This window comes from Pongo pygmaeus, chromosome 3 (genome assembly GCF_028885625.2).
Source record: "Pongo pygmaeus isolate AG05252 chromosome 3, NHGRI_mPonPyg2-v2.0_pri, whole genome shotgun sequence".
NCBI lineage: Eukaryota > Metazoa > Chordata > Mammalia > Primates > Hominidae > Pongo > Pongo pygmaeus.
Window position 1 is genome coordinate 100,226,157 of NC_072376.2, and position 14,032 is coordinate 100,240,188.

At 35.8% G+C, this 14,032-nt stretch overlaps 1 protein-coding gene across 1 annotated transcript; it reads left to right on the plus strand.

Annotated features, from left to right (window-relative positions):
* The first annotated feature begins 689 nt into the window (after positions 1 to 689).
* IBSP (integrin binding sialoprotein) lies at positions 690 to 13,963 on the plus strand. The gene is made up of 7 exons (XM_054485727.2): positions 690 to 769; positions 3,480 to 3,547; positions 3,640 to 3,690; positions 3,786 to 3,863; positions 7,255 to 7,317; positions 11,737 to 11,895; positions 12,498 to 13,963. Exons 2-7 carry the CDS (start codon positions 3,494 to 3,496, stop codon positions 13,044 to 13,046), a joined length of 954 nt encoding a protein of 317 aa, XP_054341702.1. The 5' UTR covers positions 690 to 769; positions 3,480 to 3,493; the 3' UTR covers positions 13,047 to 13,963.
* Positions 13,964 to 14,032: the final 69 nt, after the last annotated feature.

Below are 14,032 nucleotides of genomic sequence, written 5' to 3' on the forward strand. Positions count from 1 at the left end.
AAAATGAGCTGACCTCACATGCACGACAGGAAGGGCCACATAAATGGACAATATACAGAGATTTAATTTACAAAACAAAATATAAAGTCTGCCTCTCAGTGGTATGATTCTCAAAAGTTCTAACTTTTATACTCAGCATCATGTTTTAGCAACTATATCTTACAAAGTCTGACTGACTTAATCATATCAACTTTAATTTATGAGTCACTGAAGTTTATTTCAGGAGGAAATATAAAATAATTGATATTAAAATATTGGTTGTTCATCTGCTCTTTTCCCTTATTATTTAGTTTTTCTTTCTTTTTTTAGCTAAACTAATGTAAAATTATATCTAATGACAGCAAGCTTTCCTTTCTTTCGACATAGTGAAAACTTGTATAATTGTGAAATTTTTAAAAGGTTAAATCCTTCGCTATTTATTTTAATTCAAATCCAGTATATTATTATACATATTCGGAGCCCAAGCTATTCATCTTCATCTAAACCTTCAATTAAATTCCACAATGCAAACCTCTTGGCTCTAGAATCACGTTTCTTGTTTATTCAACTGAGGCTGTGTCTTGAAACAGTGTTGAAGTTTGGGGGTTTTCTGGTGAGAATCCACGTTCTGACATCACCTTGGTCGTGACAGTGATTGGCTGTTGGAAGGCAAAGAAGAGTTTATAGCCAGCAAGAGCAAGTGAATGAGTGAGTGAGAGGGCAGAGGAAATACTCAATCTGTGCCACTCACTGCCTTGAGCCTGCTTCCTCACTCCAGGACTGCCAGAGGGTAAGATTTAATAGAACAACTTCATTATCATAAAATTAGACACTCCATAGTTTACATCTCTGACTTGGCTTTGAATTTTTCATTTAAATGATGTTATTGCATTGTACATGGTTTAATAATTATTTATCATTAAACTGGCACTTCAGATTTTAAATTTGTTCCAAAAGGCTAAACTTGTTAACCTAAGCATGTAAATAAGTTCTTAATACTATGCACATAAACTACATTATTCTTCTTACTTTCGTTCTCTGCACATCATAGCTTAACTGTTTGTTTTCTCATTCTGATGCATTCAAGATAACCTGATTGAAATACTATTTTGCATTTGCAAATCTGCCTAGATATATGCATATTTCTCTACAAATTATACCTAGTCTGTACTTCAAGTATATATGTTGTCTTTTGAACATATTAAACATTAGGTTTTGATGTGTCCTATAGCTCTAAAGTCAGAACAGAAAATATATTGTACTAACTAGAGAAATAAATACTGTTGGTAGTTTATCATACCCTTCCCAATAAAACTTGAAATTAAATCCTCAAACCTCTCCTTTAAGAACGTTTGAATTGTTGTCTGGGTTAGTAGTGGTCACTATAGAGGTCTTTGCTTTTTGTTGACTCACAAAGTAAATAAAATTAGATTTATATAGGCAGCCAATTCTGCCTACACGAACTACTTGGTTCTTTGTAGTATTATTATTATTATATTATTATTATTATTATTATTATTTATGCCATCTTTTCATCTGGTCATTTTTATAGTTATGAGAAATGTATGTAATCAAAACTATTTATATAATTCTATGTATCTAAGTTTTTAGCTCTTTAAAATATTATAAATATTCCGACCCTTTTCACAAAGTGGCAAAGCAATAATCTTTCTGTTTTGCTGATGGGCTTGGTCACGGCTGGCAAAGTTCAAAGCATTATTTAGACCACTCCAATAGCAATCAGCGCTGCCTAAAAAGATGGGCTCCTTCAGGAGCAAAGCCTGTTTATTCCCAAGTGGCCATCGAGAACTTTTACTAAGATAGGACTGTGAGAAACTGTCTGGGCACCAAACCCAAAGACTCATTCTGACACACAAAAAGAGTGTGACTTAGGACCCAAGACAGTATCTCCAGGACTTAGTGTCAGATACTCAATAAGGATGCAATAAATCTTGGCTGATGATGACACAATACACAATTTACCAGCAGGTTTCAATATATGACATTGGTTTGCACATTTTAAATATTATTTTCAAAATGTATTCATGGGAAATTGCCATCACCACTACATTTTGCTTCCAAAATATTGCCAAAGCTGTGACTGTGTATGAGAAGGTGCTAACAGTTAAATGTGTATGTAAATGTAAATGGCTGAGTGTTAGTAGGTTTTCAGCTAAGCTTGCCCAACTTCTATTATGATATAATTTTAAATACAATTTTATTAAATAGAATAAAATTAAGATAGGATAGCATTTCACTATCTCCTTTTACTCATGAGGAATTTATGTGGAACTGAGGCTCTTTTTATGGCTGCAAGCCCCAAGATTATTCAGGCCCTATTCCCACTTTGAGAGCTGCATCTTCAATTGTTCCATAGAATTGAAATTTTCATCCATGTCTGTCACCCTAACCCTGAAGTGCCCCAATCCATCCCAGTACAGTCTCACACACTAGCAGATGGAAAGCTTAAATGGAGCTGGAGAGCAAACTAATTTGAGGAAATCTGCCCCCGATATCCCAAGGCGAAACTCTGAAGAACTCTTCTCATGGAAGCATCCTTAGTGGAGTTGCTATTGGGTGCTACATGCTATCAGTGTGGTATTTCATATATTATGGATCCTCTCTGTCTCTCTCTCTCTGTCTCTCATCCACCCACCCATATACACACACACACACACACACACACACACACGCACACCAATTATTCCAAGACATTCAGAGGAAAATTGCTCCTACTTTCCATTTTACAAATAATTTTTTAACCCAAAACCTATACAGAAGCTAGAAACCGCCTATAGGGTATCGGTGATTTTTGCTTTTTTGTTTTATTTTTGAGACAGGATCTCACTCTGTTCCCCAGGGTGGAGTACAGTGGTATGAACACGGCTCACTGCAATCTTGGCCTCCCAGGCTCAGCCTCTCGAGTAGCTAGGCCTACTGGTGTGCACCACCATGCCAAGCTAATTTCTGCACTTTTTGTAGAGAACAAGTTTCACCATGTTGCCTAGGTGCGTCTCAAACTCTTGGACTCAAGCGATCTGCCCACCTTGGCCTCCCAAAGTACTGGTTTTAGAGGCATGAGCCACCACACCTGGTTGAGTTTTTAATTGTAAACAAACAAACAGGGCACACAACTACACTAACAATTCCATTCACTTAGCTGACACTCCCATGTCAATATTAAGAGGGCCGTTACACCAATGTGAAGTACCCTAAGTATTCAAAAATCTCTTGCAGTAATGAAAGGGTCTTCCATTGACAAATCACAGAAAATAGGTTAAAACCAAGTATGGAACTCAAGATTATTTAAATGGATGGGTTAAGTCAGTCTTATATTACTTAAATGGAAGGAATAATTTGAAAATAAAAGGAATAATTTAGTTTTAATTGGTCAAAGTGATAATTACACAGAAATTAAATACTTCATCTTTGAATATGAGTAAAAAAGTTATGCTCCTAGTTTTAATATTTTATTAACCTTACCACTTCATTAATTCCAGAAGCAATCACCAAAATGAAGACTGCTTTAATTTTGCTCAGCATTTTGGGAATGGCCTGTGCTTTCTCAGTAAGTTCTTTATCAAAACCCACAGTTATTTTCAGTTTTGTCTTTTTATGTAAAAGAAAAATTATGTAATAATTAAATGTTCTTTAAAACAGATGAAAAATTTGCATCGAAGAGTCAAAATAGAGGATTCTGAAGAAAATGGGGTAATTAATTTTAGCATATATCCTTGGCCTGATTATATTTGCTGTATATTTATTGCATATTAAACATGAATATATCATTTATTTTGTTTTTGCAGGTCTTTAAGTACAGGCCACGATATTATCTTTATAAGCATGCCTACTTTTATCCTCATTTAAAACGATTTCCAGTTCAGGTAAATATAGAAATTCATTTTTCTTCAGTTTAATTTCTATTATAATTTAAAGGAGTTCAAATTTTAACTATAAAACACCTAAATTCAACTCTCACTGAAATTCAGTCAAAAAGACTGCTTACTATAAGAAGTTTGTTTTTAGGGAAATAAGGTTTATTTCTAAGTTCTCTTTTAAAGCAGACACACACACAGAGTAAAATCATTTGGATCATTTGGGTACAGTCTAGAATGATATAATAAAAACAAACACTGTAGCACATTGAGCTCTGGTGTTTTTGCTAACTCACAGACAAAAGTGGACAGTTTTATCAGTTGTTGACCAATTCCATCGTGATAAGGTCACTGGCTGTCCTATTACAGCTGATTCAATACTGTCAGATAGCTGTTTACATGTGGCACTGCAGAGTCCTTTAATTGGTAGGGGAAAATTTGACTTCATAAACATCAGAGGCTATTGTTTTTAAAAAACCTTGATAATCATTGGTAATTTCTGAAGATTTTCTGCACCTTAACCTGTATGGGTCACTAGAGTAATATGTCATACACTGGAGCATAATTATAATGGTAAAACTGCAGAGGAAAAAGAGAAATTCATGACATGCACCAAAAAAGCTTGTGAGAAAAACAAACCATCCCTTAAATTTGTAAACAAAAAGGAAAATAACTAAAACTAAAAATAAGGTTTCCAATTTTGCTGGGTTACCTGTGAAGAGTGCCTTTGAAAACCAGAGGGTGTGGTGTTGATTTTAAATATGCAACAAACCAGGATTGCACTATTTCTAGTACTATACAGTTTGGGTTCAGGACACCAATTATGCACCACTTGACCCAGGACTTTTGAGACACTAAAAGCAGTCAGGATGCTGAAAACGATGCCTCAGCACAGTGGCTTGGCATTGCATCTTACCATATGTTGGGCTAATCCATCTCTAACCCCTACAATGATAGGAAATGATCATTTTAAAGTATTTCTAGCACCAGCATAATTATGGGGAATTTGTGTGGCCACAAAAATATGAGCATGAATGAAACAAGAGTTGTGGGTTTTCAGAATTGTATTCCCTTCTTTGGTTCACCTCAGACCCATAAATAAACAGTGCTCATTTGAAAGTTTGCTTTGTTCTCTTTTTTAAACTAAATGGAAATGATAATAAATTCAAGTCTCTGACTAGCTCCTAAACTTTTCTGAAATATTAGGTACATAGAGATATTCATTCCCATCTGGATGTTTTTATAGATATGTATGTATGGGCCCATTAAAATGTCCATAGTGAAGCAATATTAGGAGGTGTTACGTTTCTCAGTATTGATAGACCTGAGGTTTGTAGATCAAGGAGATCTTTAATATACAAGTTTTTTCACAAATTATATGCAGATAGGCCCATCTCAACTAATGTAGGATTTGTAAGATAATTGTTTTTAAATGAAATTATATACAATATATCTCCCAATCCAACTGTCTGACCTAGTATTCATGACCCATTCTTCTACTTTACAAAATTTGATTTTCTTTAAGTGTATTGTTAGGTGTTTAGCGCCCAAGTTGTCACCCCAAAATACATTAAGCTGTATTGGCTTTGAAATTCATGTCTTCATCAAACAAATCTGCATTTATATACAATCATTTCTAAATTACCAAGTTACAATGACATATGTTATTTGGATTGCAAAGTGATCAGCAAGCTATTATGGCTTATATATCTGCTAGACTACAGAAATGAAAGTTTAAGTAAACTTAACATCCTAGGCTTCTTAATTGAGAAAATTGTCTTTTTGTGATTCAAATGATATTTTATTAGTGTGTGAACTCATAGAAAGTAAGAATTTAATCTTATATTTCTTTTATCGGACTTATCTCAGCTATGATACAAGAGTTGTGGGTTTTCAGAATTGTCTTCAATTTCAGAACTCTTTCATCTATCTGTGTAGACAAATGAAAGACTTCTTGGAGAATCAATTGGACTTAATAACAAATTGGTAATAATGCACAAATGAAAGATAGGAAAATGCCAAAGCTTCAAGGCATTTCATACAGCTTTTAAAGTGTTCTCACTGCAGACACTAATCAAAGAGTGATGTGGTTGAGCTAGGGAGAAAGCCAGAGGTGAAGGTGCATGTAAAGTGATTGAAATACCCCAATGAGAGAAACAGTTCTGATTGCATAAATATACTGTCCTCTATAATTAAGTTAACTAACAACTAGAAATCATTCAAATATAATACTCTATTCACCCTCTGGGCTAGGGAAGGCACAACCGTTAAGGTCATGGCTGTAGAAGAACAGGTTTAATTATTCTCTTTTCCACCTGAGGTTATTCCTGGCTCGAGGTGACAAGCATTCCCTTTCCTTGGGTGGATGATGTGGCCGTCTGAAGAATGAGCCAGCAGGGACAGTCCCACAGGACCTTGACATGAATGTTGTCTCACATCTGATTTCTAACCCAGAAGTTAGAGATCCTTCTGCAGCTGTATTTTCTAAATGCAAGACATTAACTGGGTCATCAGAATCAAAGCTAAATATTACAGGGAAGGAAATGACAGAATCTTAGATTGGAATTTACATTTCCTTTCAAAAAGTAGCAAAACTCTTTAGCTTATATTTTTATATACAAAATCTTAATTTATTCTCATTCAACACTGAACTTGTTAGAGGGATATTACTCTACACAACCTCCCAAATAATTAAATGAATAAATTTTTCTGTCATAAGACTTTTACTTCACATGTATAAATTAACCTCATTTTAGGAAATGGCTTTAATCAAATTTAAAGATACTAAAAATTATATGCAAATCAAATGCCATTAAATGAAGTGCTAATTTAAATTCAACAGGAGAGCTCACTGTGTAAGAGAATGATCTATAACAACTTTTATAGTAAGCTGAATGATTTCTTTTATGTTTTCTAAATAAAATTTTAAAATGTGAACTATATCTTAGCCCAAGGTCTGCCTTGAACCTGCTGGAGAAGTCACAACTTTTTTAGTCTGCTAATTCATTCTCCATAAAATTTAAAAATTGGACCAGATAACTCACTTGTTCTCTCAAAGTTAAACAGTTCTGTGATTCATTGCCCTAGTTTTTACATGCAAAATGTTTCAACATATTGTCAATGCTTTGGAAGTTGACAAATGGGACATCCAATTCATATCTTGATCATAATAAAATGCCTATTTTTCTCTAACTTCATTTTGCATGTCTAATCTCCTATCTTTCTCACATCAGTATGCAATCTGTTCTTAGTAAACAAGTCAGTCAAGATGGTAATACTAATTAGATTGAGTAAATATTTGTGTGTATTTTATTGTGATTCAATTAGCAGGAAATTTAAATTGCTGTTGAATATATTTGTACACAGATAAGAGTATATATACATGTATATATATTTTTAGGGCAGTAGTGACTCATCTGAAGAAAATGGAGATGATAGTTCAGAAGAGGAGGAGGAAGAAGAGGTAAGGAATTTTGCAATCTTTTCATAATAAAGCAGACAGCACAAAAAACAAATAGGAAACTAGTCTATTGCAGTCTGGACTCAGCAAATAGCCATTGTCACTTTACTAACTGCCCATAATATCCTATTTTGGATAAGTAGAATTTTATTTAAATTAGGATCCACTAACATGACCTGTTTAAAACACTGTTGCAGTTTGGGGTTGAAGTTACTTACAAATGGTGCTCAAAACCAAAAATGTCTCCCTTTTAAGTAGAAGTAGTATAAAATCTGATAAAAAGCAACAGAAGTAGTATAAAATCTGATAAAAAGCAACAGATAGCATTACTTCTATTTAGGTGGATAGAACATGATGTTAGAAGACAAGTGAATAGTAATCCTAAACTCAGTGCAAGACTTGTTTTAAGGACTGAACTTTAAAATTTAATTTACCAAGAGGGTAATATGTAAAAACCAGCATATCTCCTCTACAATATTATTGTAATTCATCAGCCTTTCATAACCCACAAAATAGGGTTATTCTTTTTAAAAAAATTTCAGGCTTGGTGTGGTGGCTCATGCCTGTAATCCCAACACTCTGAGAGGCCAAGGCGGGCAGAACACTTGAGGTCAGGAGTTTGAGACCAGCCTGGCCAACATGGTGAAACCCTGTCTCTACTAAACATACAAAAATTAGCCAGGTATGGTGGCATGCACCTGTAATTCCTGTCACTCGGGAAGCTGAGACACGAGAATCATTTGAACCCGGAAGGTGGAGGTTGCAGTGAGCCGAGATCCTGTCACTGCACTCCAGTCTGTGCAACAGAGCAAGACTCTGTCACAGAAAAAAAACTAAAACAACAACAAAAAAACTTACGTCTCTTTGGGTAGTAATAAAATTCATAGGTATATAAATATCTTCCCATATAGTTTTACAGATTAGTGTAGTCCCGGGCTAAGAATCATCTACATGTCTTGGAAATTGTGCTACCATGTTTATAACTGACACTCTTGCCTAAGGAAACATACCAATTAGGATGCATCTTTCCCACACAGTCAATTATAGTTACCACTGGTTTAGGAACCTTTTAAATTAAGGTTTTCTCAGGTGCTATTTATGAATGGACAATGATATTCAAAAATGGATCATGTATTAACAGCTATCTTGAAAACAAAATGGTGTGGGAACTTGAAAGGTGACGAATCATTAGTTTGGTATATTTTTAACTATAAAAGTAACATTTCCCGTATCATAATTTATACTAACATCTTGAAGGAAGGCCTTACAAGAATGTTAAGCCAGTACCAGGAAAAATGCCACCCACTAAATCCCACAACATTTCTGCTGGAGTTCCACATAGCAATCTTACACAAGAACTAGGCTAGGGTTATCCATTTAGTTATAGCTATTTGCTGTACAGTGATTGTAAAATTGCCTTGTCAACTACATTTCCCAACTAGATTGCATAACTTTTGGGAGTGGCTCTTCATTTATTGTTGTGGTGGTTGAGGACTGAGGAAGACTAGGACTTCTTTGGGGACTCTGATGAAATCAAGTACACACAAAATTTTGCCAAGGATCTCTGAACTTTTAAGGTCTTCCCAGAACGTATCTGCAGACACATCATGACCATAGGTTAAAATCCCTGCTTTGGGGAGGAGCCATGCTACTCAGTTTTATATCTCTTCATGCTGCCTAGCATAATTTCTTATACATATATGGTGCCCAGTACATATCTGGTGGTTTGGTTTTGAAACTTCAGAGGAATAAATGCAACAAACTTCATTCATTAAAAGTAGTAATGGAAAAGCAGGTAAATAAAACCAGAAGTCTTTCATCCTGAAGAGATTCTGAAACATCTTTTTTCCTCATTCTCTAAAATGTTATTAGCAATTTAGGTTAAATATAGAGTCTCCAGGGATTGTATTTGTATGAGGAGAATACTTAGGCATATTTTCCATTTGGTGATCACACATTTCCTTTTCCCACTCCTAAACTATTTAGCCTCATAAAATAAACTTTTTTTATTTTGAGACGGAGTCTCGCTCTGTTGCCCAGGCTGGAGTTCAGTGGCTTGATCTCGGCTCACTACAAGCTGCACCTCCCAGTTTCACGCCATTCTCCTGCCTCAGCTTCCCGAGTAGCTGGGACTACAGGCGCCCGCCACTACGCCTGGCTAATGTTTTGTATTTTTAGTAGAGATGGGGTTTCACCGTGTTAGCCAGGATGGTCTTGATCTCCTGACCTCGTGATCTGCCCACCTCGGCGTCCCAAAGTGCTGGGATTACAGGAGTGAGCCACCATGCCAGGCCATAAAAGAAACTTTTACTGAAATATACATAATAAAATTATCTTAATTATACATCTCATTGAAATTTCAGAAATTGAACACATAAGTGAAACTAGCACTCATATCAAAAAGCAGTGCATGCCTTGTGTTCCATTCCACCCATTAACAAACCCCTACCAAAGGCAAGCAGTATTTTGACTCTTAATAGATTGACTTTGGCCTGTGTTTGTATATTATAAATGTAGGATCATACATCATTTACTCTTTGTGTGTCACTTCTTCACTCTCAAATTTAGAGATTCATCCATGTTGTTCTGTAGTTGTGGATCATTTATTCTCATTGTCAGTATTTCATTATGTGAATGTACCAAAATGTGTTATTCTTCTGTTGATGGGCACTTAAGTAGTTTCCAAGTTTGGGTGATTACTAAGTGCTGCTATGAACTTTCTAGAACTTATTCTGGTGAACACATACATATTCATTTCTCGAGGCCATTTCACCTAAAAGTGAAATTTCGGAGTCAAAATCTACTGAGGCATATATTCAACCTTAGTAGATGGCAACTAGCTTTCCAAAACAGACATACTCAGGTAAACTCTCACCATCAGTGTATGAGGGTTCTGGTTGCTCCACATTCTCACCAACACTTGCTTCTTTCAGTCTTGTTAGCCAATCTAGTGAGTTGAAAATATCTTTGTAAGCCCAAATTAGTGCTATTTTTCTATCCAATAAAATTTGTGAAGCCTCATACCCATCAACAGTGACCTATTTTCCTATTTAACTCATGTGCAGTGGAACACCCCTAAATAAAGTATCTGGGAAAAGAAAAGGTGTAAGATAAAATATAAAAGTTGGGATATTGGGCCTTTAGTTGTGACCCTACCACCAATAAACTGCTATCTATTTGACCTCATATGAGTCATATAACCCAATCAGATTTTTCAACTGCAAATAGTATATTCTTCTACTCTGGGGATCTTTCTAAGGATAGTAGCATAAATTTCTCCTTCTACCTCTGAAACATCTGTTGGAATAAAGCATAAACATAAAACAATAAACAAACAGCATGGTGTTTTGGGGATATTTGACACAATTAGCTTGGAGACTGTTTGGGGTATACTCTGGTAGTACTGCAACCCACTGAAATAGTGAAATTTACGAATTTGATGAAACAAACGTGGTGCTTTAGTCACTTTGTTTTAATAATAGACAGGCTAAATATTTGTTTGTTTGTTTTAAACTTTAAAAGTTATCACAATCTCTTAAAATGTATTGAAATGAATTCAATTTTCCAGTATTTGTTTAAAGTAAATAAATTGTATATATAGGAAACCTTGAGTTTTAATATTAGCTACAAATTACACTGAGATCAACTCAATTAAAAAACAATTGCCTCACAACATGATATAAAGGCTAAAAGATGAAATATTAAAGATTATAATAGACATTCATTTGAAGAGTATTAATTTTTTAAAACACCTTCATGCAGACTGGGCGCAGTGGCTCATGCCTGTCATCCCAGCACTTTGGGAGGTTGAGGCGGGCAGATCACGAGGTCAAGAGATCGAGATCATCCTGACCAACACGGTGAAACCTCGTTTCTACTAAAAATACAAAAATTAGCTGGGTGTGGTGGCATGTGCCTGTAGTCTCAGCTGCGCAGGAGGCTGAGACAGGAGAATCGCTTGAACCCAGGAGGCAGATGTTGCAGTGAGCCAAGATCACACCACTGCACTCCAGCCTAGCAACAGAGCATGACTCTGTGTAAAAACAAAACAAAACAAAAACTAAAAACCTTCATGCAATAATATATCACTAAGAATTTCTTAGAGTGTTTAGTTTCTTCTTTGTGCAGAAAAAATGATGTGTCAAATGCCTGAAACACAAGTATTTTTTAGTTGATAAAATACAAAGCAGAAATATCTAAAACATATAGTGTGGAGTAAGGAGGATTAAATAACTTGGAGTTGAGATCTTAGAAGTGAGAAGTGCAAATGGCATAAGGGAAGGCAGGCTTTGAGTGATCAGCCAGCTGAGGGATGCAAAATTTTTCCAAATAACAAACCTTCAACAAATGATTCACAGCTCCAGTAAATCTTGAACTATCTTCCAGGTAAAATAATTTTTCTTACCATGAATTTTTTAACAGGAGACTTCAAATGAAGGAGAAAACAATGAAGAATCGAATGAAGATGAAGACTCTGAGGCTGAGAATACCACACTTTCTGCTACAACACTGGGCTATGGAGAGGACGCCACGCTTGCCACAGGGTATCCAGGGTTAGCTGCAATCCAGCTTCCCAAGAAGGTAACAATGGAATTATTCCTCCAAAATGAAATTATTACCATTAATAATAATGTAATGTTCAATCTTTTTTAAACTTTTTTACTGGAGTCTAAGGGTATCCTAACACTACACACATAGTATTTTATACTATCTTCATTAACTTATTGAAAAAGTGAGAGCAGATATAATTTTCCTATTTACAAACAAGAAAATATCTTCTCCCAGGCAAGTTCTCCTACCATGTTATTACACTGACTTTTACATTATAACAGAAGACTAAGAACACACATCTAGGCATGGATAAAAGGTCCTGAGAGATACCATGACATTCCAAGGAAGAGAATTCCAAGACAGAGAAAGTGAGTAGCAAAACGATAGGAAGACTCTCCCCCAGGAAAGGCATTATCTTTAAATAATGGTACACTTTCCCCATCAAAACCCATGACAAAGGGGTTTATCCTGAAGTTTTAAAGCCCCCAATCATTTTGTAAATTAAATTGGTCTTAATTCAAATAAGACGCCTAGAATAAGGCTATCAGTATTGTGTTGCATGAAGTGATGGCCTTAAATTTTACATTTTTCACAGCTAGATTTGGGTTCTTCTTTCAAACGTTTCCTTACAGGCTGGGGATATAACAAGCAAAGCTACAAAAGAGGAGGAAAGTGATGAAGAAGAAGAGGAGGAAGAGGAAGAAAATGAAAACGAAGAAAGCGAAGCAGAAGTGGATGAAAACGAACAAGGCATAAACGGCACCAGTACCAACAGCACAGAGGCAGAAAACGGCAACGGTAGCAGCGGAGGAGACAATGGAGAAGAAGGGGAAGAAGAAAGTGTCACTGGAGCCAATGCAGAAGGCACCACAGCGACCGGAGGGCAGGGCAAGGGCAGCTCTAAGACAACAACCTCTCCAAACGGTGGGTTTGAACCTACAACCCCACCACAAGTCTATAGAACCACTTCCCCACCTTTTGGGAAAACCACCACTGTTGAATATGAGGGGGAGTACGAATACACGGGCGCCAATGAATACGACAATGGATATGAAATCTATGAAAGTGAGAACGGGGAACCTCGTGGGGACAATTACCGAGCCTACGAAGATGAGTACAGCTACTTTAAAGGACAAGGCTACGACGGCTATGATGGTCAGAATTACTACCACCACCAGTGAAGCTCCAGCCTGGGATGAATTCATCCGTTCTGGCTTTGCATCCGGCTACCATTTTCGAAGTTCAACTCAGGAAGGTGCAATATAACAAATGTGCATATTATAATGAGGAATGGTACTACTGTTCCAAATTTTCTGTAATTGCTTCTGCAAAGTAATAGGCTTCTTGTCCCTTTTTTTTCTGGCATGTTATGGAATGATCATTGTAAATCAGGGCCATTTATCAAGCAGTACACCAACTCATAAGATCAAATTTCATTGAATGGTTTGAGGTTGTAGCTCTATAAATAGTAGTTTTTAACATGCCTGTACTATTGCTAACTGCGAAAACATACTCTTTGTACAAGAAGTGCTTCTAAGAATTTCATTGACATTAATGACACTGTATACAATAAATGTGTAGTTTCTTAATCGCACTACCTATGCAACACTGTATATTAGGTTTATCATCTTCATGTATTTTTATGTGACCTGTACGTATATTCTAATCTATGAGTTTTATCACAAATAAAAATGCAATCCTTCAAATGTGTTATAATTAAGAAGAGAAGCGAGAGATTCATAATGGAAAAAGGTGAAACAAATGGAAGACAATTTCACTAAAGAAGAAAAGCTTATTTCCACTATGGTGTAAAACTAAGAGGCACTGTAAACATTTTCTTTTGGCTAAATCAACATAACTAAGACTTTGCCATGCTTATGGGCAGGGTTAGCCATACACATCAGGGGAATGAATGGATCTTATTAGAGTTGCCAGATATAACAAATATATAGGATGCCTATTAAATTTGAATTTCAGATAAACAATGAATAATTTTTAGTATAAGTATACCCCATGCAATATTTGGCCTTTGTGAAATATTTTGGACATAATTATGCTAAATAAATGATTCACTACCTATCTAATACTCAACTTTATTATGTATTTATTTTTTGAGACAGAGTCTCACTCTATCACACAGGCTGGAGTGCAGTGGCGCCATCTCGGC